This window comes from Sciurus vulgaris (assembly GCF_902686455.1).
Source record: "Sciurus vulgaris genome assembly, chromosome: 18".
NCBI classification, from domain to species: domain Eukaryota; kingdom Metazoa; phylum Chordata; class Mammalia; order Rodentia; family Sciuridae; genus Sciurus; species Sciurus vulgaris.
Window position 1 is genome coordinate 2,996,522 of NC_136479.1, and position 25,359 is coordinate 3,021,880.

Here is a 25,359-nt window from a genome sequence, read left to right on the forward strand (position 1 = left end):
TTTTCGCTTCTCTGGTTGTACACAATGTAATCACACATGTACACAGGGTAATGATGTTGGTCTCATTCCACCATCTTTCATACCTCCGCCCCCTTCCCCCTTTCTTTATTTTTTGAAAAAGGGTTTCAACTCAGTTGTCCGAGCTGGTCTTGAACTTGTGATCCTTCTGCCTCAGCCTCCTGAGTACCCAGGATTACAGGTGTGTTCCATCACACCTGGCTCCAATCTGATTTTTGTACACACTCTAGCTCTAAAACCTGCTCTTACCTCCTGAATCCTAAAATGTCAACTCTGGCCATCTCTAGGTTAGGACCACAGATGAGACACATGGCCGTTAAAAGCAAACATTACTTTCACTAGGAAAAAAAAAAAAAAAAAAAAAAAAGCCAGTGAATGCAGTTCCACTTCCGCACAGGGTTTGGCCTGCTGCAGGCCACTGCCAAGAGCCTTGTCCCCGTGCAGCTGGGTACCCCAGCTGGCCCTGCAGGCCCTGTCCTATCTAGACTCCTTGGTGATGACCAACTAGTCCCAAACTCTTGCAGACCACAGACTGAGTGGCTCAGGAGTAGGCCAGGCCCAGTTTTCTGCTCTTTACGCTGCTCCTGTTCCCGTAAGCCACGCTCAGGCGTGTGAGGCACAGCCAAGCTGGAGCACCTGATTCTCAACAAGAAGCCCACACTGCCCTGTGCCCTAGGCTCACCGGATGAGTGCACTCTCCTGCAGGAGTTCCCGGCTGAGGTTCAGAGGGATGTCCTCACTGTCCACCACACCTGCAAGGAACAGGGCAGGTCAGAGCCTCCCTGCACCTACGGCTCCTCAACCACTACCCAAGAGCCACATCTTCTTAACTGGCCCTTTGCCTTATGTGAGCCACAGGTGGTGAGAGAGGGGCAAGGAAGACAGGGGGCTACAGAAAGCCTGGGGACAAGACACATCTGAGAGCAGGCCTAGCCTGGGCAAGGGGTGGTGCCTATAGCCTCAGAGGCCCTGGGACTCAGCAAACACATCAGGGGTTCGACCTTAAAAATTCTAGCTACACCAGGCGCAGTGGTGCATGCCTGCAATCCCAGTGACTGGGGAGGATGAGGCAGGAGGATCGTGAGTTCAAAGTCAGCCTCAGCAACTTAGCAAGACCCTGACTCTAAATGAAATGTAAAAAAAGGCTGGGGATGTGGCTCAATGGTAAAGCAACCCTGGATTCAGTGCCCTGTTTAAAAAAATACATAAAAGTGAAAAAAAAATCCTAGCTATGTCAGGGACAGTAGGCACCTTTGTGCTCAATGATACGAAGATCTAAACACTGAATTCTTTTTTTTTTTTTTTTTGCGGTGCTGGGGATTAAACCCACGGCCTTGTGCTTGCGAGGCAGGCACTCTACCAACTGAGCTATCTCCCCAGCCCACTAAACACTGAATTCTTTACTCAACTACGATCTCAAGTTCAGATTCATCACATGATCAAATCAGTCACAACTAATTTTGAGGCTGGAAACAGTTCGAGAGCCTCCGAGCTAGTCTCCCCAGCCACAATGACCAGGCTTAGGAAAGCTGATCTGAGAGCCAGACCAGCAACACATTTTGCAAACAGTGAGCAATGCAAGGCCACACAGCAAGCTACTCGCAGACTCAGGGCCACAGTCCAGCACAGGTGGCAGGCCACTGTACCTCGAATGAAGCGCAGCCACTTGGGTAGGATGTCTGCAGCTTTGGTCTGGATGAGGACTTTACGACTGTACAGCGCCACACTGGAGCCCAGCTCCCTGCTCACATCAAACATGGATGGTTTCTGAGAAAAAAAGGACAAGGTCAGGTGGCAGTGGCAGAAATCCACATTAGTAATAGGGAGGCAGAGCCCAGTGGCAAGATGCTAGATAACCTTGGCTACCCTGGGCAAAGAACCAGGGGGCAGAAAAGGCCAGAGGACGAGTTCCACCAGAGGTCCCAGTCCAGGTAGACACACCACATGTACACCAGGGCTCTGCAGGGAGTGGGGTTGGCCCTCTCTCCCCAACCCGCTCCCAACACAGTACATAAAAGGATATGCACGTCTCCAAGAATGGAGCCAAACTTGGTGATTAATCAGGGGCCAGCAAACCACAGCCCAGAGGCCACATCTGGCTTGCTGCCTATCTGTATGAGCTGAGGATGATTTATACAGTTTTAATGGTTAGGGAAAAAATTAGATAATTAACAACATGTGAAAAGATAGGAAACTGCCATTTTAACATCGACAGGTCCAGGGGCCCAGCTTCAGTGGTTCCCAAGACACTGTCTGTGGGCCTTTCTCACCACAGCAGTAGGGTCAGCAGACACACAGAGACTGTGTGCTCTGTCCTCCCAGAAATGCATGCTGGGGTGAGCCACGTGCAGTGGTGCGCCACGTGCAGTGGTGCACACTTGTGATCCTGGCTACTTGGGGTGCTGAGGCAGGAGGATCACAAATTGGAGGCCAGCCTCAGCAATTTAGTGAGACCCTGTATCAGAATAAAAAATTAGGGCTGGGGACAGAGCTCAGTTGGTAGAGTGCCTGCCTTGCAAGCACAGGGCCCTGGGTTCAATCCCCAGAACTGCAAAAAAATAAAAAATAAAATACAATAAAATAAAAGGGCTGGGTATGTGGCTCAGTGGTTAAACACTCCTAGGTTCAATTACCAGCACCACCACCTCTGCCTCAGCACTGGGTCCTGCTAGTGTGGGCTCTGACCCAAGAGGTCCTGGTAGGCTGAGACTCAGCATTTGTAACAAAACTTAAGAGGATGCTGAGGCTGTGGCCCATGGACCTCGCCTGGAGGGAAGGCAGTCCAGCTCTTTCTCAAAGGGATACTAAGAAATGGGCACTATTACAGTCGGGTCAGGTGAAGGCATGGGAACCTGGGGATTAAGCCCTGGACAGGCCTCTCCACTGCAGGATCTGCCCATTTCCATATGCCCACATGAACCAGGGTGAGGAATGAGTGGAAGCACACCATGACTCTGAACCCCTTTCTGGAGCATCCTGAGGAAAGCCTCACACGACCTGCAACACAGCCTGCCCTGCCCTGCCCCAGCCAGCATGCAGCTGCTCCAAGGGCCCCTCCCTATGCACCCGAGCACCTGAGACCAGACCTGCTCTGAAAGACGTCACATGAAACACCCTTGCACTGTGCATGTGGGAGACTGAACAGCCTGTGCTCCCTGCCCAGAGGCCTCTACTTTTCTTCTGCTCTAATCCTGCCAATGAGGTGGCACACCTACATGAAGATGTCCCCACTTGGAGCCATCACTGTGGTCACAGGAATGCCCTGGCTCTGGGGGCAGAGGGGCCGCTCAGCAGCCGCAACACGTGAGGGCCACGCAGGCCTGAGCCAAGTGCCTCACCGTCTCAGGCACGTAGAAGAGGCTCCGGATATTGAGGGGTGCATCTGTCCTGTAGTGCAGGGTGTAGCGGGGCTTGTCAAATGCCTGAGCGATGTAACGGTAGAACTCCTCATGCTGCAACTCACTGACGTCCTTGGGGTCCATCATCCAGAGGGCCTGGTGACAGCAACGGAGGGGGAGCATGGTGAGCTGCATCCCCACCAGGACCCTACAGGTCAGTGGAGGAAAGCATGCCCCTGGACAGGCTGCGGTGGGGGCCGGCCCTCCCTCTCCAGTTCCATCCCCTCCAGGACTTGCGGGGAGAACGGGCTGACTCATGAAAGCACTCGCACAGTGTCCCTTCCTGAAGGCAGTAAAGTCAGGCAAGGGCCAACCAGGAGGCTGGAGCTGAGTAGGAGAGAGAATCATGCCATCTATCAATGCTGAGTGTGGGCTGGGTGTGCTGGGTCTGGGGCCCTACCAGCACCCCCAATCTCATCTCTCCACAAAAGACACCTCATCCTGATTCTGGGCAGCGACCCCTGGTCATCTCTGTCCTTCTGTCCATGGAGTGTGCACATCTGTCTCCAGGGCTGCCTGAGCCCTGCAGGTAGCTCTGGGCCTCACCTGCAAGGTGTTAATCCGCCTTCCATTAAGGTACAGAGGGAAGCTGACGAAGTTACTGTACTTTGTCACCACGTCTGCAGGAGACAGAGACAAGAGTAAAGCGAAGCCGCTCCAGGTGAGGACAGGGCTTGCTGAGGCATGCCCACCTCACAGGCGCAGGCAGGGCCCAGTAAGGCACAGGTCCTGCCCACCTCTTTGGGTGGCAGAACCCAAAGAGAAGCAGACTTCCCGGGGCCGGGTTCCCTGACACCACGTGGGCTTTCAGTGAGACTCCAAAACAGCCCACAGCAATGTTCCTCCTGGGAGAAAGGCCACAGGCTCCAAGCTCTTGCAGCTAGACAGCTCTGTCAGACCACCAAATTTACAAGAGATCGAGGGCTGGGTACCATCTGTCAGCAAGCCTTGCCTTTGGGTTCCCCGAGAGTCAGCGAGAGTTTTGTCCCCCACAGACCTATCAACCACGCTGGAAGCCCAGCCCCTGCACAGCCCTTCTCAGCTGTGTCCATCTCACAAGGCCCAGAGGTCAGCTGGGGCCTAGGCACCACGCACCTCGAACCCGGGCCTCACTGGCAAACTCTCTGCAGTCTGACTTGAGATGGATGACAATCTTGGTTCCAGTTCTGACACCCGAAGCTTCAGCGATCTCAAACACTCCAGAGCTAAGACCCAAGGGAAAGGAAGTCAGTTCCACGTGTCACTGCCTACAAAGCACGGTAGGGCAAAGTCACTGCTTTCCTGGGATGTTCACAAGCACAGCCCAAGCCAACACAGGGAGTGCCCCCTCTGACCGAGGCAGAACCCCTCAGGTCACAGAGTGTACACCAGGGAAGAGGACCTCTGTGCTGGGGTATAGGTAAAGTCTCCAGGCTCCCTTGGAGAATTTCCTGGGCCTAAGCAACCAGGAAGCAGACCCAGGGCACCAATGGGGCCTGGCCCAGCTCCAAACCAGCACCAGATACCTGTGCTGTTTCTGAACTGTGGCAGAGGCCAGGTGCCCCTGAGAAAAGCAGAAGCCACTTCAGAAGTGAGGAAAGAGGGACTGGGGTTGTAGCTCAGTGAAAGAGTGCTTGCCTAGCACAGGCGAGCACTGGGTTTGATAGTCAGCACCGTGTAATAAATAAATAAAAAATAAAGGTTAAGCCAGGCTTGGTGGCCCACACCTGTAATCCCAGAGGCTCGGGAGGCTAAGGCAGGAGGATGGAGAGTGCAAAGTCAGCCTCAGCAAAAGAAGGCACTGAGCAACTCAGAGAGACCCTGCCCCTAAATAAAGTACAAAATGGGGTTGGGGATGTGGCTCAGTGGTCGAGTGCCCTGAGTTCGATCCCCAGTGCCACCCTCACAAATAAATAAATAAAGGTAAAATTCTTAAAAAAAAAAAAAAAAAGAGAGAGAGAGAGAAAGAAAGAAGTGAGGGAAGAGGGATGCCCCCCCAATGGGGCCTTGCTGACGCCTTGGCCACGTGCACTCTCAGAGCCACTTCCATGGAACTCACAGACCTCGATCCCGACTGAGGGAGCTGGCTGGCAGTGCTCCAGCCAGGCCTCCTGCCCCAGGGCTGCATGACTTGGAGGTCGAAGTTGTAGGACCAGCTGAACACAATGCTTAGACTTGGCTATGTCCCCATGCCTCTCAAACACTGTAGTGCTGCTGAAACGCCCACCCAATCAACTCGGCAGCTGTCACCCTCAAGCACGCAGGGGACAGAAAGCGAGCAAGTGGCTCTCACAGCCCCACCACCTGCTGAGCAGAGGCCTCCCAGAACCTGGGGGGGGGGGGGGGGGGGGGGGGGGAGAGGACAAGAATCTAGAGGGTAGGGAGAACCAGAGGTGCCCCATAGAACCCAGGCCAAAGAAGTCTGCAGGATGGCCCAGGAGGAAGGCCTGTCCCACACCCAGTCACCGAAGGGGCTCAGCTGGACGGGCCAGCACCACAGAGCACAGTGACTGGTGACCAGTCGCACAGATCACTGGAGCCACAACGTAACTACTTCCCAGAGCAGGAGAGTCAGATTTCACAGTTCATAAATCACTCCTTTGCATTTTCTCAACAAAGTTCCTTTCCAAACTCTGGTCAAACTCAAGTGTTCCCAAGGCAAAGACAGTACCCATGTGATGTAGGCTTGCTTCCTAACTCACCCATCTGAAAGCCACTGATAACCTGGGTTCCCAGGGGCTACTGAGCGGGAATAGACTTCAACTCTGTCGGCCACCATGAAGGCTGAGTAGAAACCCACTCCAAACTGGCCGATGATCTTGCTGCTGGCCTCCGCCTGGTTCTGCAGTGCTTCCAGAAAGGCCTGAGAGGACAAAGGCTGGTCATAGGGAGGTCGCTCCCTCTGGCAGCAGGAGCTGATATCCTCACTTTCTGTGTGGGTTCTCAAGCACATGTCAAAATCCCAGTTAATGCTTAGGCGATCATGCTGAGATGCCCTCTTTCCATGCTATCGATACTAAGTCACACAGAGGTGGAGCAACCCACCCAAAGACACACAGATGGGCCAAAGGGGAAGAGTCCCTGCTCATCCATAAAGCTCCCACTTCCACCTCTCAAGGCAAGGGCAGGCCTGTGGGCTGCATCTGAGTGGGAAGAGTAGTGCCCCCACCCACTAGGTCACTGAACCAACAACAAAGCCTCTTCTCAGTTTGCCTTCCGCATCGTGTCTGCAACACTTGAAGCCTTGTGTGAAGATCAGCACAAACCCAGCACAGCCGTTCCTCAGCACCAGGGGGGGGTCCCAAGACCCCAACAGATACAAAAACCCATGATGCTGAAGTCCCTTGTATAAAATGGTATAGCATCTGCACATAACACATCTTTCCCTAATACAGTGCAAATGCTGTGTAAATAGTTACACCATATTGTTTAGAGAACAATGACAAGAAAAATGTCTCTGTATGTCTTCAGTGCAGACATGATTTTTAAAAAATGATTTCTCTCCCAGCAGGAAAGGGTGTCTGAAGCAGAAGGATCACAAATTCAGGCCAGCCTCCGCAACTTGGTTAAGGCCCTGTCTCAAAATAAAAAATAAAAAGGGGGGCTGGAGCTGTGGCTCAGTGGTAGAGCGCTTGCCTGGCACATGTGAGGCACTGGGTTCGATCCTCAGCACCACATGAAAAAATAAATAAATAAAATAAAGGTATTGTGTCCACCTACAACTAAAAAAATATTAAAAAATAAATAAATAAAAAGGGTTGGAGATGTGGCTCAGTGGTAAGGTGCCTCTGGGTTTGATCCCTAGCACCAAAAAGGAAAAATAAAATTTTCAAGGTTGGATGAATCTGCAGACATGGCACCTGAACACACGACGGCTGGCAATGAGCACAGAGCACCTGCTGTTCTCGTGTATCGACAGTCTAAAGAAAAATGTGTGTGCTCGGCTCTGTCAACACAGTGCAGCACAGTGTCCTGCCAAGCTGGACGTTCTGCACCTGCATCGTGGCCACAGAGCACCTCGAATGTGGTTGCTGTGACCGAGGAACTGAACTGTACATTTTATCTCCTCTTATTTCATTTAATGTAAACAGCCACACGTAGCTAACAGCTGCCATACAGAACAGCGTAGACCATCCCTGACATCCCAAATGGTGGGGAAGTCGTGGTCACAGAAGTTTTTTTTTTTGCGGTGCTGGGGTTTGAACCCAGGGCCTTGTGCTTGCGAGGCAAACACTCCACCAACTGAGCTATCTCCCCAGCCCACAGAAGTTTTTTAAAAGAAGAAATTTCTGTGAGTCATTTTGGACTGAAGATGATACCACTTAGGCTAACAAAAACGAACAGAAAAGCACTCAGAAGGGGCAGCAAGGGCACCCAGTCTGTCTCAGGCCGGAATAGACACACTGAGGATGACCCCTGGATGGTCCAACTCCTCTTCCCAGCATCAGCTTCTGCCATGTTGGTGGCCATATGACCCCCGAGTGGCTGGTAGTCTCCAAGTGGTTGTGAGCAGACCTGTTCACCTGCAGACTGTGGCCCCAGGCTGCCTGGGAGGAGGCAGTCCACTGTGCCGTGGCGTCAAGCCCATGCAGATCAGAGGCCCAGGGGGGCACAGAAAGGCATCAGGAGGTGAATGGCACATTCGAGGTAACTGACAGCTGTGAACCTGCCATCCAGTTCCCAGCTCTGGGCAAAGAGCTCGTTTGAACCCCTTCACACTCAGCGGTGCCTGTGACCCCTGATGCTGAAAGGGAATCAACGCTGCTCTCACAGCGCCCTCTGTGGGGCCCACATGACCAGGCTTCACTAGCGGGGCACCCAGGGCCACCCTGTGGAGGAGAAGCAGTGACCATGCCACCTTACCTTTGACCCTGATCTAGCGATCGTGCCCAGGTTGGACACCAGCTCCTCCTGTGTCATCCCGATGCCAGTGTCCTGAGGAGAGAGATATTAAGTGCCAAGCATGGCCCATGGGGCACAGCCTCAGTGGTCCCACCCAGACGGGATCTGGGAAGTACACCTCACATGCATCAGAAAAGCCCAAGTCCAGTTATGTGAGCTCTGCATGACTGCAGAAAATCGGAAGGGGTAGGAGATTTGTCATTAAAACATCCTGGGGGCTGGGCAGAGCATGTGCTTGGCATGCAGGAACACCTGGGCTCCATCCCCAGCACAAATGAACGAACAAAAACCAATGGAGGAGACACTGCATCAGTAACTTGGAGGAAAACAAGTCTCATCCTAAATGGAGCCAGCTCTGCACCCTCTGCTTGGCACATGCGGGCTATGGCACTGCACTCCCCAACCCCTGTCCCCAGGTGGTAGTGTCAGAAGGGGACTGGTAAGTGGTTACCAGCAGGCTCCCCTCAGGAACGAGGTCAGGGCTCCTTCTGCCACACACTGAATCTGCTGGTGAGGCTGCCTGGCCTCCAGAACTCCAGCAACCATTAGTGCTGCTCATGCACAGAAGAGTCCCAACAGATGAAGAGGGGCCACGTGCCAGGAAGGCTGCCATGGGCCCTCCCTCCCCTTCAAACCTGTGAGTACACGTGGCCTGCTCCCACATGCGGACACCCCATACAAGGCACGAGCTACGTGCTGCCATCAACCTGGAAGTGGGAAAGCACTCAGAAGCAGGTTTTGCCTCCTTGCAGGAAGTCACTTCTAAATGCTCTTCCTGAGGACAGGCCACAGGGGAGCTGTGGCCCACTGGAGGCACAGCAGGGCCACAGGGCGCTGACGCCCGGCTGCCGTCACAGTGTACTTGCACCTGTTACACAGGCCCCAACACCCATCAAGAAATGGGACGTTGAGGGGCTTTTAGTAAATTCTCTCTGAGGTGCTGGTAGGAAGAGTCCAAACTCTGGTCTGATCCATTTATTGTGGAACATGTAATAATCACAGATAAAGAGCTGATTTAAACTAGCTTCTGGTTGGTATTAGTCATTAAATATAATTACACTGAAAATTTCTTCTTTATTTTGGGTGCTGGGGACTGAAGCCAGGGCCACATGAAGGCCAGGTAAATACCTATCACTGAGCCACACCAACTGCCCCATGGCTCTTTCCCCTAAGGATTCTGTTGAGAGTTCCAGTACAGAGCTGGAGAGTAGCTCAGCAGTACAGCAATTATGGGCTGATGTAAAGGAGAAAAAGCATCTAGTAGTTCCTGTTTTCATTTTACAGTGATTTCTTTCCAAACTGATCTATAGATTCATTGCAACATCAATGAAAACTTCCACAGGTTTTGTAGAAAATGACAAGTCAAGTCTAATACTATATGGAAACACAAAGAACCTAGAATAGGGCTGGGGATATAGCTCAGTTGGTGGAGTGCTTGCCTCACAAGCACAAGGCCCTGGGTTCAATTCCCAGCACTGCAAAGAACCTAGAATATATTGAAAAAGAACAAAGCTGGAGAATTTACACTCCCTAATTTTAAGCCTTACCACAAAGCTGAACAGTTAAGATGGCATTTAAGGACAGTTACACAGACCACAGAGACCAGAGTGTCCAGATGCTAAAGCTGTGCAGATGCAGCGCCCCTTGACCTCTAACCAAGGTTCCCAGACAGAGCAGTGGGGACGGAAGTGCTTAAACAGACACTACTGAAGCAACTGCACAGCCACACACACAAAGCAGATTGCAGTCTACTTCACACCATACCCAAAATTCATTGCAGATCTAAATGTAAGAGCTAAAGCTACAACCCTTCTAGGACAAACTTTCAACTTTGGAAGAAGCAAAAATGTACAGACAGATCACTAAAAGCATGAAACATAATAGCCAGAAGTCATAAACTTGACTTCCTTAAAATTAAAAACTTATGGGGCTGGAGGTTAGTTTAGTGGTAGAGCACTTGCCTAGCATGAGGGTTCCATCCCCTGCATTATAAAAAAGAATCAACAACAAAACAACAAAAATCTTTTGCTCTTCAAAATATAATAAAAAGGCAAGCCATCGACTGGGAATTTTACATTCTCTTCTGCCTTCTGTGTGTTCCAAATTTTCTATGATGGGCAAGTGCAAATTTATAGTAAAATTAAGACAGGAGCCTTCAGAACAGGAAGGATAGTCCACATGTCACTTGAGCCTAGATGTAACTGGAAGGCAGGTGTGGCCTCCCTGTGTCAGCCTGTCATTAAGCAGGGCGGCTGGCCACCAGACCATCCTGGTTGCCTCTGAGAGGTGGGAAGTGTGCTATATCCGAGCACCAAGATGGAGGTACCTGGATGGTGATGGTGCCCTTCTCAGCATCTGTCTGCAGGTGGATTTCCATTTCCGGCAGTGTCTGGCCATTAGACACCAACTTGTGACGCAGCTTTTCCAAGGCATCGCTGGCATTAGAGATGAGCTCCCGTATAAACACCTATAAGATACAAGCAAGAGGAAAGCAGACAAAGGACACGAACTCTTCAGGATCTGGCTGGCTGGCTGCATCTGCCATAGCTCAAAGTTGAGACCTATCACAGATCACTCAGCCTCCAAACAGATGGTAAAGGCAGGCCCACACATTAAGGGTGGGTCGCTCCTCTGCAACACAGCTTTCGGACTCCTACTGATATTTCTTTCAGGGTTTTCAGTCAGGTCTGATGTTATTACATGTCTATTAACTCAAACTTTAAGAAAAACCAATTAAGGGACCGTTTCTTTCTGTCTCTTGCACAGGGATAACAAAATATCACCCTGAACATCTTTCTCTCCTACTCCATTAAGAGTGCTTCATTTCATCTAGTGGGATCATCAAGCCCCCATCCTCTGGAGAAAGAGGGCCCCAGGCCCACGAGGCCTCTCAGTCTGGGAGGCACCTCTACCCGACACAGCACACAGGGGAGGTGGAGGAGGCGGCTGGTCTGGCAGGAGGAGACCTGGGGTATTTCCTGTGAAGCCCCTTTCCACTCTGTAACCCTGTGCTTTACCCTTCCCCCCGGCATCAATGAGCACAGAACCTACAGCCTGTTTGTTCTCTGCTTTTTCCAAGTCTTGTCATCCTTAAATGTGTTTGAAAAATTCCTTTGTAACCCTCCCTGCTCTGTGCCACACAGACGGGGGTGTCCTCCAGTTGCTGACGCCCCCCTAGACCTCGTCATACCAGCAAAGAGGTAAACAACAGGGGCCACAGGGCATACCAACAGCAACTCAAAATGGACCTCAGCACAGCCCATGCCAGCATTTGAGGGATTTTTAAATTATCAGCAGAATTCAAATAACTCCCAGAGTCGATCTAGTCCCCACAAAATCATCTGGATACACTTATCCATGAAGCTAAACCAGATTTTGGTGAAATACTCTCTCTGATAGATTAGGATCTGGGCCTCTCTGCAGTCTAATGCATACTCACAACTAAGACACGCCCTGGCACCTCCCCAGGATGGTGTGAGAGCACTTCTGCCAGAACACATTTGAGCCCTGGAAGTGATGGATGGCACCCACCTCTTTTTCTGAGTACAGGGAACGGGCCACGATGTCCAAAAGCTTCTTCGTCTCTGCCTGGAACTCATGCCTGGAGATGGACCCTGGTAATGAATCACAGATGCAGCCAATAAAGCTGTGCTTCCATCTCTGTGCAAGAACACACTATAACACTTAAAAGAATGTTTAAGGTTCTAAGTTTAAAATATTCCTTTTTTCCTTTTTGGTACTGGGGATTGAATCCAGGAGCACTTTACCACTGAGCTATTTCCCCAGTCCTTTTTATTTTGAGACAGGGTCTTGCTAAGTTGTTGAGGCTGGCCCTGAACTTGTGATTTTGATCCTCCTGCCTCAGTCTCCCGAGTTGCTGGGATTATAGGTGTGTGCTACCATGCCCAGCTAAGTTTTAAATATTCTTAAAGAGTGAACAAAAAAGAAAAGTGAAAAGAAAATCTCTCAGGTAAGGGGTCTCAGGAGTAGGACACTCTCCATGTCCTCCATGTGGCTCTTCTCTCCATGGAAAGGACTAGGTGCTTTCCACCTAGTCCTTTAGAAAAGTTTTCCCACATGCTGTGGGGCCAATTTCCCAAAGCTCCTGGTCTTGAGAATCAGGCTGGCCCTGAAAACCAGACCCTGCATCATGGCTTCCAAAAAAGTGGCATTCTATTAAATTACTTAAAAAAAGGAAAAATGACAAAAATTCACGTCTCTCAACATCAAAGATTCTGTTCTTCTTGCCTCACTTAAAAGCCAGAAATGGAACCCCTTCGGGCCTGGCTCCAGAGGCTACCCTGCTGTACTTCAGAGTTCAGTCCTGTGGAAGCTGAGCCAAAACTCTGCTTCCACAATCATTAGCAGATGTGCCATAAACGGCCACTCGGCACAAAATACTCCCAGGTGACCACCAGAGGGGGCAAGACGCAGCAGGAAAAAGCCAGAAGTTGCTTGCTGGGACGGAAATGGAGGACCTCACTAGTCTAGGGAATGCTCCCCACAACCAAGAGTTACATGGGGCTGAAGTTAATAGGCAGCTCTATCAATCACTGTCTCTGCTTCAAAAACTTCCCCTTCCCCACCATCAGTGACCCAAGAAAGACTCCCCAGATCACATTACCTTGAACCTTCTCAGTGCTGCTGACAATGGAATGCAGGGGCTCCTCCTTCTTGTCCTCAGCAGCCTGTGACGTACTGTATGGATGTCCGGAGTAGAAGCTCAAAGCTAGGTTTTGCCTGGGGCTCCTGAAATGGAGTGGGGTCCTCTGAAGACACAGAACTGACTTTCCTGAAAAGGCAAATGTGTGGAAAGGATGACAATATTCAGAAGCAGAACACCCTAGTTACTTCACATCTTGTCCACCTAGCAGCGATTACAATTGCTCTGAGTCAGCCTGCTGCTCCAGAGGCATGAAAAGTGGCTGAATACGGCATGGCTGTTTTGGTGACTTTTCCCCACACGTACCTCAGACACACTTTCCTGATTAACAGTGGCTGATATGTTCTATCGTGCAGCCAGGGAAGACAGCAGCTCACCCAGTGCCAAGGTCCCCCAGCCTGGTGCCATGCACTATTCTGGCCTTGGAAACCACACAGGCTAGTATTCTCCATAGCAGGTGGACCCAGGGGCCAGCAGCCAGGGCATGAAGTTGCTCAGATGTTCGACAGAATGGTTAAGGATACACAGGCAGTCAACAAGACAGTCCCTGCAAGAATCCAGCTCTAAATGATGCATTTGTCTGTCAGGTACTCTCCTACACAGTGCAGATTTTTAACAAATGGAATGATGTAGAAGGTACAGAAATAAGGAGTCAGTCAGGTTTCTTTTCATTTAATTTTTTTTTTTTGTAGTTGCATACAGAGAGCATGCCTTTTTGTTTATTTTTATGTGGTGCTAAGGATGGAACCCAATGCCTAACACATGCTAGGCAAGCACTCTGCCACTGAGCTACAGTCCCAGCCCTGAGTTCTTTTTTTTGCACTAGGGAAGAACCCAGGGGTACTTAACCACTGAGCCACATCTCCAGCTTTTTTTTTTTTTTTGAGTCAGGGCTGTGCTAAATTGCTGAGGCTGGCCTCGAGTTTACAATCCTTCTGCCTTAGCCTCCCAAGTTGCTGGGATTACAGGCATGCGCCATCAACTTTCACATTCCTAAAAAGTACATAAACTTTCATTTTTTCTTGGCTTACTCCTGGATTTATAAATAACTCAACCCTAGGCTTTACGTCTCGACAGAAGACCTTGAACACATCTACCCCTATTGAGAAAACACTCAATTTCCACAGTATAAATATTTAATTCCCTGGACCTAAGTACATTGTTCACTTTAATATAGTTAAAAAAAAAAAAAAAAGACAAAGAAAAAGACAAACTTCTTAAAATTGATGGCTGGCATTAGATAATTTCACAATTGACACTAGACTGGGGAGCAGCATCCCTATGCCCTGCTCAGTCCTCTTGCCCCGGCACAGGTGGCCCTAAGAGCACAGGAGGGAAGTGTCAGGCTTTGCTGCTTGCCAGGGACGGCACAAGGTATGCTCTTGGGGCCTCCATGCTGTAAAGGATCACAGCATGGGTGAGGCCTGGAGCAGACACCGGAGGGAGGCGAGATCTGAATTCTGTCTCCAGGTAGGATGGGATGGAACCTGGACTCAACTGCCATACACCTTTGATCCCAGGATACACCAACAAGAATCCCAGCACTTGGGCAGTTGGCAAGAGGCTGAAAGAATCCTCTGCGATGGGAGGAGCAGAGACCAGAGTGTAAGGGCTGGTGGTATTCAGCACTTGGTGGGCATTTAATTTTTCTCTCTTTTTTCTTAGTACAGGGAATTGAACTCACAAGAATTTTAACACTAAGCCACACCCCAGCTCTTTTAATTTTTTAAGACAGGGTCTTGCTAAATTGCTGAGGCTGGTCTGGAACTTGCAATCCTTCTGCCTCAGCCTTCAAAGCTGCTGTGATTATGTGTGTGGCCACTGTGCCAGTCCAGTGAACATTTAAGACAGTCTGATGCCCAACACTCCTATATGGTTCCTGGGTTCCCTCTTCCCACCGTCTACCTGGCAACCACTCCCCACACCTCAGGTACAGGAGGCTACCCTAGCAGCACTATCATGGGCCCTCTCCTCCTCTGGCCCAGTGCTGCATGCCTTCACAGCACGAGTTCCAAAGCTTGAGATCCAGTCCTTAACTCTACAAGATCACCTCAATACCATCTCCCGGTTCTACCTTGTTTCTCTGATCACGCGTCACTTGTGACCATAGCCACACAGATACAGGATGCTCCAGGCTGGGACTCCAGCTCCCCAGTCCACAGTCTGTGTGTGAAGCCTCTGTGCCCGCCCTCCCACCTGAGCCCTGATAGCACACAGAAGTACTTGACAAGCCTCTGTTCACAGGCCCAGAAACAGGAGTCAACATAGTATTCCTGCAGGGGCTGGCTTTCCACTTTGGTGGGTTGGACCTGGGGAAGAGCAAGCCTTGGCCCACTCCAGCCACAGAGCATACTTGTTGAGACCATCACCTCCCTCTGCCCTACTCTTGCTCTACTGGGCAGCCCTTTCCTCACCACAGTTTCCTGGTCCCCTCAGCAAAGAACAGGGTGCCTTCCTTTGCCACCTTGCTCTACCCCAAAAGAACACCTGGAGTCAGAGGAATCTACTTCAACTAGTCCACAGGTATCAGGGGTCAGGGCTCAAACCGTCTTCTTGGGGACATAATTCAAACCACAATAGACTGGTTACCTACAAGGAGGTGTGTATTGTTTCCTGTGGCTGTCCTAAGAAGTGCCACAAACCAGGAGGTTTGAACAGAAATTTATTCTCTCACAATTCTAGAGACAGGAGGTCTGCAATCAAGGAGTGGATAAGGCTGGCTCCACCTGAGTTTTCTGGATGGCCATCCTCCACATCCCAGCCCTATAAAGACACCAGTCATACTAGACTGGGGCCTGCCCTAATAACTTCAGCTTAACTTGATCACTGCAAAGATCCTATCTCCAAATAAGGTCACATTCACAGGAGCTGAGAAGACTTCAGATTCTTCTTCTTTTTTTTTTTTCTTTTTGGGGAGGGATCACAATTCAACCCCTAACTGGTACATGTGAATGGAGTGGAAAGAACAGGGTACAGGTACCGGGCAGCAGAGGGAGGGTACTTACCACTCCTGAGTATACCTCTTTGTGCATCTGACTCTTTGAACCACAGCAATGTTTTAAATGAGCCATGAATCACGCAGGGCATGCAGGAACACAGAAGGAAACAAACAGTAGCAAAGGTGCGTCTAACTGTTACAGATGTCAAAACCAGCTTGAGAGCAGACAAGAACTAACCTAAGCGACTTCAGAAATTGGTGTTCATTGTGAAGCTAACCTCAAAGAGGACTGTGCACAACCACTGTACTCAGGTGGCTCAATCTGTACATCAGTATAAGTTAGCAAGCCCCAAACTGCTCCGGCTGTGGACCAAGCTCAAGCAAGTGTATATAATTTACTGAATGAGTCCAGATCCCCACCGAGAGAAAAAGGCGGGAGCAGTAAGGAAGGGTGCTGGGACAAATCCTGCAGGAGTGCACTAAAAGTAGAGGCTCTGTATGAATTTGCCACCTCTATTAGATCAGATATAGAAATCAACAGAAAACGTGTAACTCAGACTTCATGTATGCTAGGCAAGTACTCTGCTGCTGAGCCACACCCCCAAACCCTCCATATTTTAAGAAAACTAGTTCTGTTTGCAAAACCTTTGTCACTTCAAGATTATATATGATTCCCATGTTTTGTGTTTCCTGGTCTTCCCCTTAATACTCAGAATTCTTTTGGAAGGATTTGATATGTTGTGATAGAATACTTAAGTGCTCACAGATGGAAAATGGGAGGGAAGAAGCAATCCGTATTTCTACCTGGAACTTCAAGATTCTTGCAACATAATTCTAAGACTACACCAATTCATAGTACTATTAAAAGCAGGTCTGAAAGGTGCCAAAAATATGCAATGGAGAAAAGATAGCCTTTTCAACAAATGGTGCTGGGAAAACTGGAAATCCATATGCAACAGAATGAAACTAAACCCCTATCTCTCACCCTGCACAAAACTCAACTCACAATGGATCAAGGATCTTGAAATCAGACCAGAGACCCTGCAGCTTATAGAAGAAAAAGTAGGTCCAAATCTTCACCTTGTTGGCTTAGGATCAGACTTCCTTAACAGGACTCCCATAGCACAAGAAATAAAAGCAAGAATCAATAATTGGGATAGATTCAAACTAAATAGCTTTCTTTCAGCAAAGGAAACTATCAGCAATGCGAAGAGAGAGCCTACAGAGTGGGAGAAAATCTTTGCCACTCATACTTCAGATAGAGCACTAATTTCCAGAATATATAAAGAACTCAAAAAACTTTACACCAAGAATACAAATAACCCAATCAACAAATGGGCTAAGGATATGAACAGACGCTTCACAGAAGAAGATCTACAAGCAATCAACAAACATATGAAAAATGTTCACCATCTTTAGTAATAAGAGAAATGCAAATCAAAACTACACTAAGATTCCATCTCACCCCAATTAGAATGGCGATTATCAAGAATACAAGCAACAATAGGTGTTGGAGAGGATGTGGGGAAAAAGGTACACTCATACATTGCTGGTGGGACTGCAAATAGTGCAGCCACTCTGGAAAGCAGTGTGGAGATTCCTTAGAAAACTTGGAATGGACCCACCTTTTGACTCAGCTATCCCACTCCTCGGCCTATACCCAAAGGACTTAAAATCAGCACACTACAGAGATACAGCCACATCAATGTTCATAGCTGCCCAATTCACAATAGCCAGACTGTGGAACCATCCTAGATGCCCTTCAATTGATGAATGGATAAAGAAACTGTGGTATATATATACAATGGAATATTACTCAGCTATAAAGAATAATAAAATTATGGCACTTGCAGGCAAATGGATGAAATTGGAGAATATCATGCTAAGTGAGATAAGCCAATCTCAAAAAACCAAAGGACGAATGATCTCGCTGATAAGTCGATGATGACACATAATGGGGGGGTGGGAGGGGGCAAGAATGGAGGAAGGAGGGACTATATAGAGGGAAAAGAGGGGTGGGAGGTGTCGGGGGGAAGGAAAAAAATAACAGAATGAATCAAATATCATTACCCTATGTGAATGTATGATTACACAAATTGTATGCTGTTACTCCATGTACAGAAACAACATGTATCCCATTTGTTTACAATAAAAATAAATTAAAATTAAAAAAAAATTGTGTTAAAAAAAAAAAAAGCAGGTCTGATTTTAGGTTAACTGAACTTTCTAAAATGACTCCACAAATAAACCAGAAGAGTGCAATAAATCTGCCCAAATCAGATACCAATATACCATCTGCATAGTATCTGTCTTCATATTTCCCCCATACCCTAAAGGAAAAGCCACAAACCTCAAGGCCAGGCCACAACGTCCTTGTGTCAAAGCATCAGTCAGCTTGGGGTGGCACAGAAGGGGAAACACTGGGAGTCTGAATGTGACATCACACACAGAGCCTGGCTGCATGTCTTCTATCAAGGCCCTCCTCCCCTTGATAGAGGTCCTCAGTAACCTCTCCCTACAAAGAATTATAGCACTTACTTTCCATGCTGCTCAGTTAATACGTGCTAGCTTGTGGCACCTTTTCTATTAATTTCTTGTTACTATATAATTTATCTCACCAAATCAGAGTAGGGACGAACTTATATTTCCTAGTATCAAATGCTCTGAAGGCAAGAACATCCATACCTCCCAGGAGGCATCTATTACAAAAGCAATACATTTTCCAGATGAGGAACTTTTGTTGGTGGTGTAGTAGATGAACACAATACCTTTGTTTTATTTATTTATTTTTATGCAGTGCTATGGATGAAACCCAGTGCCTCACACATGCTAGGGAAGCACTCTACCACTGAGCTACACACCCAGCCCCCAGATGCATAACTTCTTATAAACCTAGACATCACTGTGTTCCAGCAGAGCCACAGATGGTCATAGTGGCGTTAGGTGTCCTTCAGGGGCTTACTAGACAAGTTAGTTTATTTATTTATTGTGTATGTGTATGGTGCTGGGTATGGAACTCAGGGCCTTGTACGTGCTAGGCAAGTGCTCTACCACTGAGTTACACCTCCCGCCCCTGTTTTGACTAGTTTGAAGGAATAAGAATAGCACCTGTCCACAGGGGCCACCCAAATAAGGTCAGTGAGTAAATATACTGGCTCTATGGTTTCATATAAAAAGAATACCCACCCATCCTATCAGTCATTGACACTACTATGGCTTTACTTTAAAATGTCATCTTCAGTTATGCTCCTTAGGAATATTCTAATTGATTTTCTGGAATTATATATACCAATCAGACCATTTCCACTTTTTCTTTTTTTTGTACTGGGGACTGAACCCCCACATCCCAGCCCTTTTTATTTTGAGACAGTCACCTCGCCTAGCACCATCTCCAATTATACCATGTGATAGCAATAGAAACTACTTTACATTTAACTTCAAACCTAATACAGAGTGCCACCTCCTGAGGGGCTGAGTTGTGTTCGACCACATCAAGTCTCCTACAGATAACCACGAATTCAGGAACACCAACAAAGAGACCATCAGAGGCTCTAAAGGACAAGAACAGGAGATTCTGAGGGCAAGCTGACACTTCCTAGAAGGGATCAACACAAAAGGAAGCAGGCTGGAGTTAGGTCACGACAGAGTGGCTAACTGCCAATAAAAACGCGCACAATGGCTGGAAGAGCCAGAGGGGAAGACTAGAGCAATCACAAAGCTGAAAGGGGGAATCCCTAAAGGGAAAGAGTCAAAGAAAGGAGACTCCAGGGTTTCTGATGGATCCCCTAAACCATGGGTGTGGGCAAACTGTAAGCAGTTCCTCCAAGGACCAAAGAATGGTTTTGTTGTCTATGCAGTTTGATCAAGTAACAGCCCACTTTAAAACAGAAGCAATCCAGAGGAATATAACAGCCCGGAGACTCCATAAAATAGCATCCATAGCACTCAGGGTGTAATTAAAAAAAAAAAAAAAAAAAAAAAAATCACTTGATAAACAGAGAAAGGGGAAATGTAACCCCTGCTCAACAGAAAAGTCAGTTCATGGAGGCTGATCCCCACAGATCCAGATGCTGGAATCAGATACTGCTGTCCAGGCATGGTGGCACAAACCTGTAATCAATCCTAGTGGCTTGAGAGGCTGAGGCAGGAGGATAGCGAGTTCAAAGCCAGCCTCAGTAACTTAGCGAGGCCCTAAGCAACTTGGCAAGACTGTCTCTAAATAATATATAAAAAGGGCTGGGGATGTGGCTCAGTGGTTAAGTGCTCCTGGGTCACTTAAGTAAATTCCTGCTTAAAAAAAAAAAAAGAAAAGAAAAAAAGAAACATATTGCTGTTAAGTAGGGCAGGGAACAATAGCAGGGATAAAGCCAAGAAAAAAGTGTTGCCCAAAACAAGTCACAGAATATACACAGTATGACCTCAACACATTGCTTAATATACATACAACTATGCATGTATGTATTAACACACATAGAGAAATACAAAGAAAAGGAAATAAAAAGTGAAAAATTCAGGCCTGCAGTCACCTCTGGGTGCATCAGGGAAGCACCAGGGAGGCAGCAGGAGCAGGAGGGACTGGTGTCTGAGCCACAGCAGCGGGGGAGAAGTGCTTCTCACTGCACACACTGTCCTCTGAATTCTGCACTAGGCATCAATAACCTAGCACAGCATAACCTGTTCATAAAACTATCTACAGAAATGACCCACTTACAACAAACACATAAAAATTCCCTAAAGGTAGGGCTAGAGAGATAGCTCAGTCGGTAGAGTGCTTGCCTTGCAAGCACGAGGCCCTGGTTTCGATCCCCAGTACCGCAAAAAAAAAAAAAAAAAAAAATCACTAAAGGTATAAAGCATACTTACGAAAGGACATAGAAGAACTGGGGCTGTGGCTCAGTGGTACAGCGCTGGTCTAGCATGTGTAAGGCACTGGGTTTGATAAATAAATTTATCAATGGCACAGATAAATAAATTTTTTAAATAAAGGTCCATCAACAACCAAAAATAAAAAAAGAGCATAGCATGGGGGAATGTCTCTGTGTATTCTCTTTATTTATTTATTTTTGCGATGCTGGGGGTTGAGCCCAGGGCCTTACACTTGCAAGGCAAGCACTCTACCAAAGGATCTGTATCCCCAGCCTGGGAATGTCTCTAAATACAAAGTACAAACTGCCAATTCTCTTCTTGTCTTTTTTTTTTTTTTCTTTGTGGTGCTGGGGCCCAATCCCAGGGCCCCTTACTGACAAATAGTACTCTTACAGTGAACCATGATTTGTCTATTTTTAACATAACAACAACAACAACAAAAAAAAAAAAAAAAAAAAAAAAAAAAAAAAATTTTTTTTTTTTTTTTAAAACAGTGCTGGGGATTGAACCCAGGGCCTTGTGCTTGTGAGGCAAGCACTCTACCAACTGAGCTATACCCCCAGTCCCAAAAACACAATTTTTAAAACAATTATTCAAACTAATATGTTGGTTTCTAGTCAATTCACAAAGCTGTACAACCACCACCACCAATTCCAGAAAACCTTCTCAACCCAAAAAGAAGCCCCGCACTCCTCCAGCTCTCAGGAACTACTTAATCTACTTGTGCTTGGTGGATTTGCTGTTCTGGACATTACACATAAATGGAATCAGAGTGGCTTCTCACTTAACACAATGCTTTGAAGGTTCATCTGGGCCACGGATGGCTCAGTGCTTCCATTCTTCTTACAGCTGAATAATTTCCACTGCATGGAGAAAGGACATTTTGGTTTTTCATTAATTAGCTGACAGTCATTTCTATTTTCTGATGGCCATTTGAGTTGTGCTCACTTCTCCGCTATTATGAATATTCCTGCACAAGTTTTCCCGTGGCATGCTTTCATTTCCCTAGGGCATGTACTGAGGAGTGGAACTGCTGGCTCTGGAGGTGACCAACAAACTGAGCAGATGACTGTTTTCCAAAGGGCAGCTCTTTCCACCCTCCCCGTTGTGCATGCGTAGAGCGCTGACTCTTGCACTGCCTCGCCCACACTCCTCAGCCCATGCTGCTTTTTACTATAGCTGCCCACGTGGGCGTAAACTGGTATCTCCATGTGGTTTTGATTTATGCATCCCCAATGACTGATGATGTTGAGCATCTTAAGTTTTTTAAAAAATGACTTAAAAAGTGGAGAGATTTCTTCTAAACAAGACACATAACTCAAGAAGCCATAAATGTAAGGACCACATAAAAATTAAAAAGTCAACGAACACACTAGAAGAAAATTTGAAGCACTAAAAAATGTTAACTAATACACCAAGAGCACTTATAAATCTCTAAGAAAAAGGCTAACAGCCCAGAGGAAAAATGGCAACTTACAGAAGAAAAACATTAACAACTTAGAATCAGAACAAGATGTTTTACCACATTCATATCTAAAGAAATATTTTTGTCAGGCATGGTGGTGTAGGCCTATAATTCCAGCTACTCAGGAGGCTGAGGCAGGAGGAGGGCAAGTTCAAGGCCAGTGTCAGCAACTTAGTGAGACCCTGTCTCGAAATAAAAAACAAAAGGACGAGCTGAAAAAAAAGAAATGCATTTTCACTACCAGATTGACAAAGATTTCTCCAACACTGTTTCTCTAGCATTGGGAAAGGTGTAAGGAACTGTTGGCAGTGCTGTGATTAAACAGAACCAAACCAGCTTGGGAACACCCTAAAACGGAGAGACTAAGAAAGTTAAGGAAGGCCGGTAGGAGAGCTCTCAAGGCAGATGGGAAGAAGCCTAGCGGAAACGAAGGTAAGACCATGTACTGCACGTCCCAGTCTGGCTCCATGTCTCTCCCTTCCCAAGGTATATGGGTGTGCACGGCATCCTGGCGAGCAGGGCATGGGGTGCCAGGGTGGAACTTTTTTCACTGCACCAGTTTGTTCTGTAAAACAGCATTTTTCTTCTAATTAATAAAAACACAGGAAGATTTTTTTCTCAGAAAACTTTTTCTCTCAATTGTTTTTAATCTCAGAAAACTCTTAGAGTCTGTTTAACTCAATACTTATTCTCAACTATCACCCCAACCTTAAGGTGTGAAGTCACAGACACACTAGACACTGGTGGCACTATCAACTGGAGGAGCTCCCCCAACCTCCCTCAAATGTGCCAATCCATACCTTCCTCAGGACCCTGGCACCCACTTTCCTCCGCTCTTGAAACCCTCTCCTGCACCCAGAGCCTGCTTACTCCTCACCTCCTCCAAGGCTTTGCTTAAAGCCAGCTCTGCATGGGACCCAAGCAAAAACATCCCTGCATCCAAAGCGGCAGTCCCACTGTGGCCTGCCCTGGCTTCTCCACAGGGCTCCTCACCTCACACTCCAGGGAGCACTTTCCCATCTCAAGTCGCACCCCACCCCACCAGTACCTATGTGCCCCCTGGAAATCCCCACAGCACCCGGAACCAGGGCTCAGCAAAACACAGGTACCTGAAGCTCTTCAGCCAACCAAAGTGCCATACAGATGTTTGGGTGCGTTAATCTTCTCAGGAGGTATAGCCATGTAACACAAAGGGTTCTGGTTTTTGTTTTATTTGCAATACTGGGGACTGGATCCTGAACACTTTACCACTGAGCTATACTCCCAGCCCTTTTTATCTTTTCTTTTGAGACAGGGTCTCGATAAGTTGCCCAGGCTGGCCTCAAACTTGTGATCCTCCTGCCTTGGTCTCCAAACGGACCACAGGCATGCATCACTAAACCTAGTAAGAATTTTTTTTTTTTAAGTGAAATTGATCTCCAGGTGCAGTGGCATGCACCTGCAGTCCCAGCACTCAGGAGACTGAGTTTGATCACTCAAGCCCAGGAGGTAGGGCCAGTCTGGGCAACAGAGGGAAACCCCATCTCAAAACAAAAGCACTCTGAAACTGCCTTCTGTATTTCCAGACCCACTATCTTAACAACTCTGAAGAACTGGTTTGTTAAACCAGTTCTCAGCCTGTGCTCTTGGCATAGTATCTGGTAACCCTGTGACCACCTCAACCCTTTCTTAGACTTTCTGTGACCTATGTATATATATCATTGTGTAAAACATGATGTGTCATTAAGCACCACAGATAATAGAAACTTACATTAGAATGGAATACAAGAACTTGTAGCCAGCTGTATCAATGGTGTAGCTGGTGAATTTGCTGTTCTAATAAACCCTGACACTATGGAAAGAAACAAAAGTTGGGTACATGTTAATGGCATTGCTCACTTACAACAGCTCCAGAGAGGCCTGGCAGGTTAACACTACTGCAATGGAGGATGATAACCCCTCAGTACTCAAGACACAGTTTTGGTGTGGGGGCATTTTATAGATGAAGAATTCTTCAATCTCAAAGCCCTACAGGGACCAAAGCACTCGATGGAAGGCCAGGAACCAACATTCATAAACACCTGGAAACCACCAAAGAATGGCTCAGTTAGGTCCCAACTAACCAATGTCTTTTAGAAAGACTTCCAATCATATAAAATAAAATATTTAGGCTGGCACAGTGGTGCAGACTTGTAATCCCAGAGACTTGGGAGGCTGAGGCAGGAGGATTCCAAGTTTAAAAACCAACCTCAGCAACTTGAGACCCTGTCTCAAAATAAAAAAAAAAGGCGGGGGGGGGGGGGGGGGGGGGGACCGCTGGAGATGTGGCTCAGTAGTTAACTTACCCTGGGTTCAATCCTTAGTATGGAAAAGAAAAAAAACGTGTGGGAAGAATGTGGACAGAGAGGAAGGGAAGGAGATAAACAGAATAAAGATGTCCCAAGTCCCTCTGGTGACTTGGGAGGCAGAGGCAGGTGGATCACAAGTTTCAAGCTAGCTTCAGTAACTTAGCAAGACCCTGTGGTAAAACAAGAAATAAAAAGAGCTGGGAGCTGGGGTTGTAGCTCAGTGGTAGAGGACTTGCCTGGCACGTGTGAGACACTGGGTTTGAACCTCGGCACCACATAAAAATAAGGGTATTGTGTCCATCTACAACTAAAAAAATAAATTTCATAAAAAACGGGGGTTGGGGGCTGAGGATGTGGCTCAATGGTAGAGTGCCTCTGGGTTCAATCTCCAGGGCCAAGGGAGGCGGGGGAGTACTCATTCTACTCCACGCTGTAATAAAATAACCTGAAATAATCTTTATTGCATCCAATAGCACGTTAAGCGAAGAAAGATACATCCACAATACAAAAGTCTCTGTAGCCACTGGAGACACGCTGGATACCTGCACATGGACATGAAAAGACGTATGAGGAGGAACGCTGAGCGCGTTAAAAAATATAAAAAGCTGGAGCACGATGCCTATTTGACTCAGATCTTTTTACGTCAGAAGTTACACACGCACATGTACATTTACGTGTGCGTAACACGAGTGTGCAGAGCCAGAAAGAAGCCAAACCGTCACCGTGGATACCTCCGAGTGGGGAGCAGGAGAGCGGGGCTTAAAGTCATTCTCCACTCACGGTTCGACCTACCAATTCCTGGC

At 47.7% G+C, this 25,359-nt stretch overlaps 1 protein-coding gene across 1 annotated transcript in view; it reads right to left on the bottom strand.

Annotated features, from left to right (window-relative positions):
- The window catches only part of TRAP1 (TNF receptor associated protein 1), a 36,132-nt gene that overhangs the window by 10,329 nt on the left and 444 nt on the right, over nt 1-25,359 (bottom strand). Inside the window, 10 exon segments of the mRNA XM_079121337.1 lie at nt 701-770; nt 1,665-1,785; nt 3,357-3,512; nt 3,963-4,036; nt 4,512-4,621; nt 6,098-6,258; nt 8,259-8,330; nt 10,624-10,764; nt 11,829-11,911; nt 12,922-13,089. Coding sequence (XP_078977463.1) covers nt 701-770; nt 1,665-1,785; nt 3,357-3,512; nt 3,963-4,036; nt 4,512-4,621; nt 6,098-6,258; nt 8,259-8,330; nt 10,624-10,764; nt 11,829-11,911; nt 12,922-13,089 — 1,156 coding nt within the window.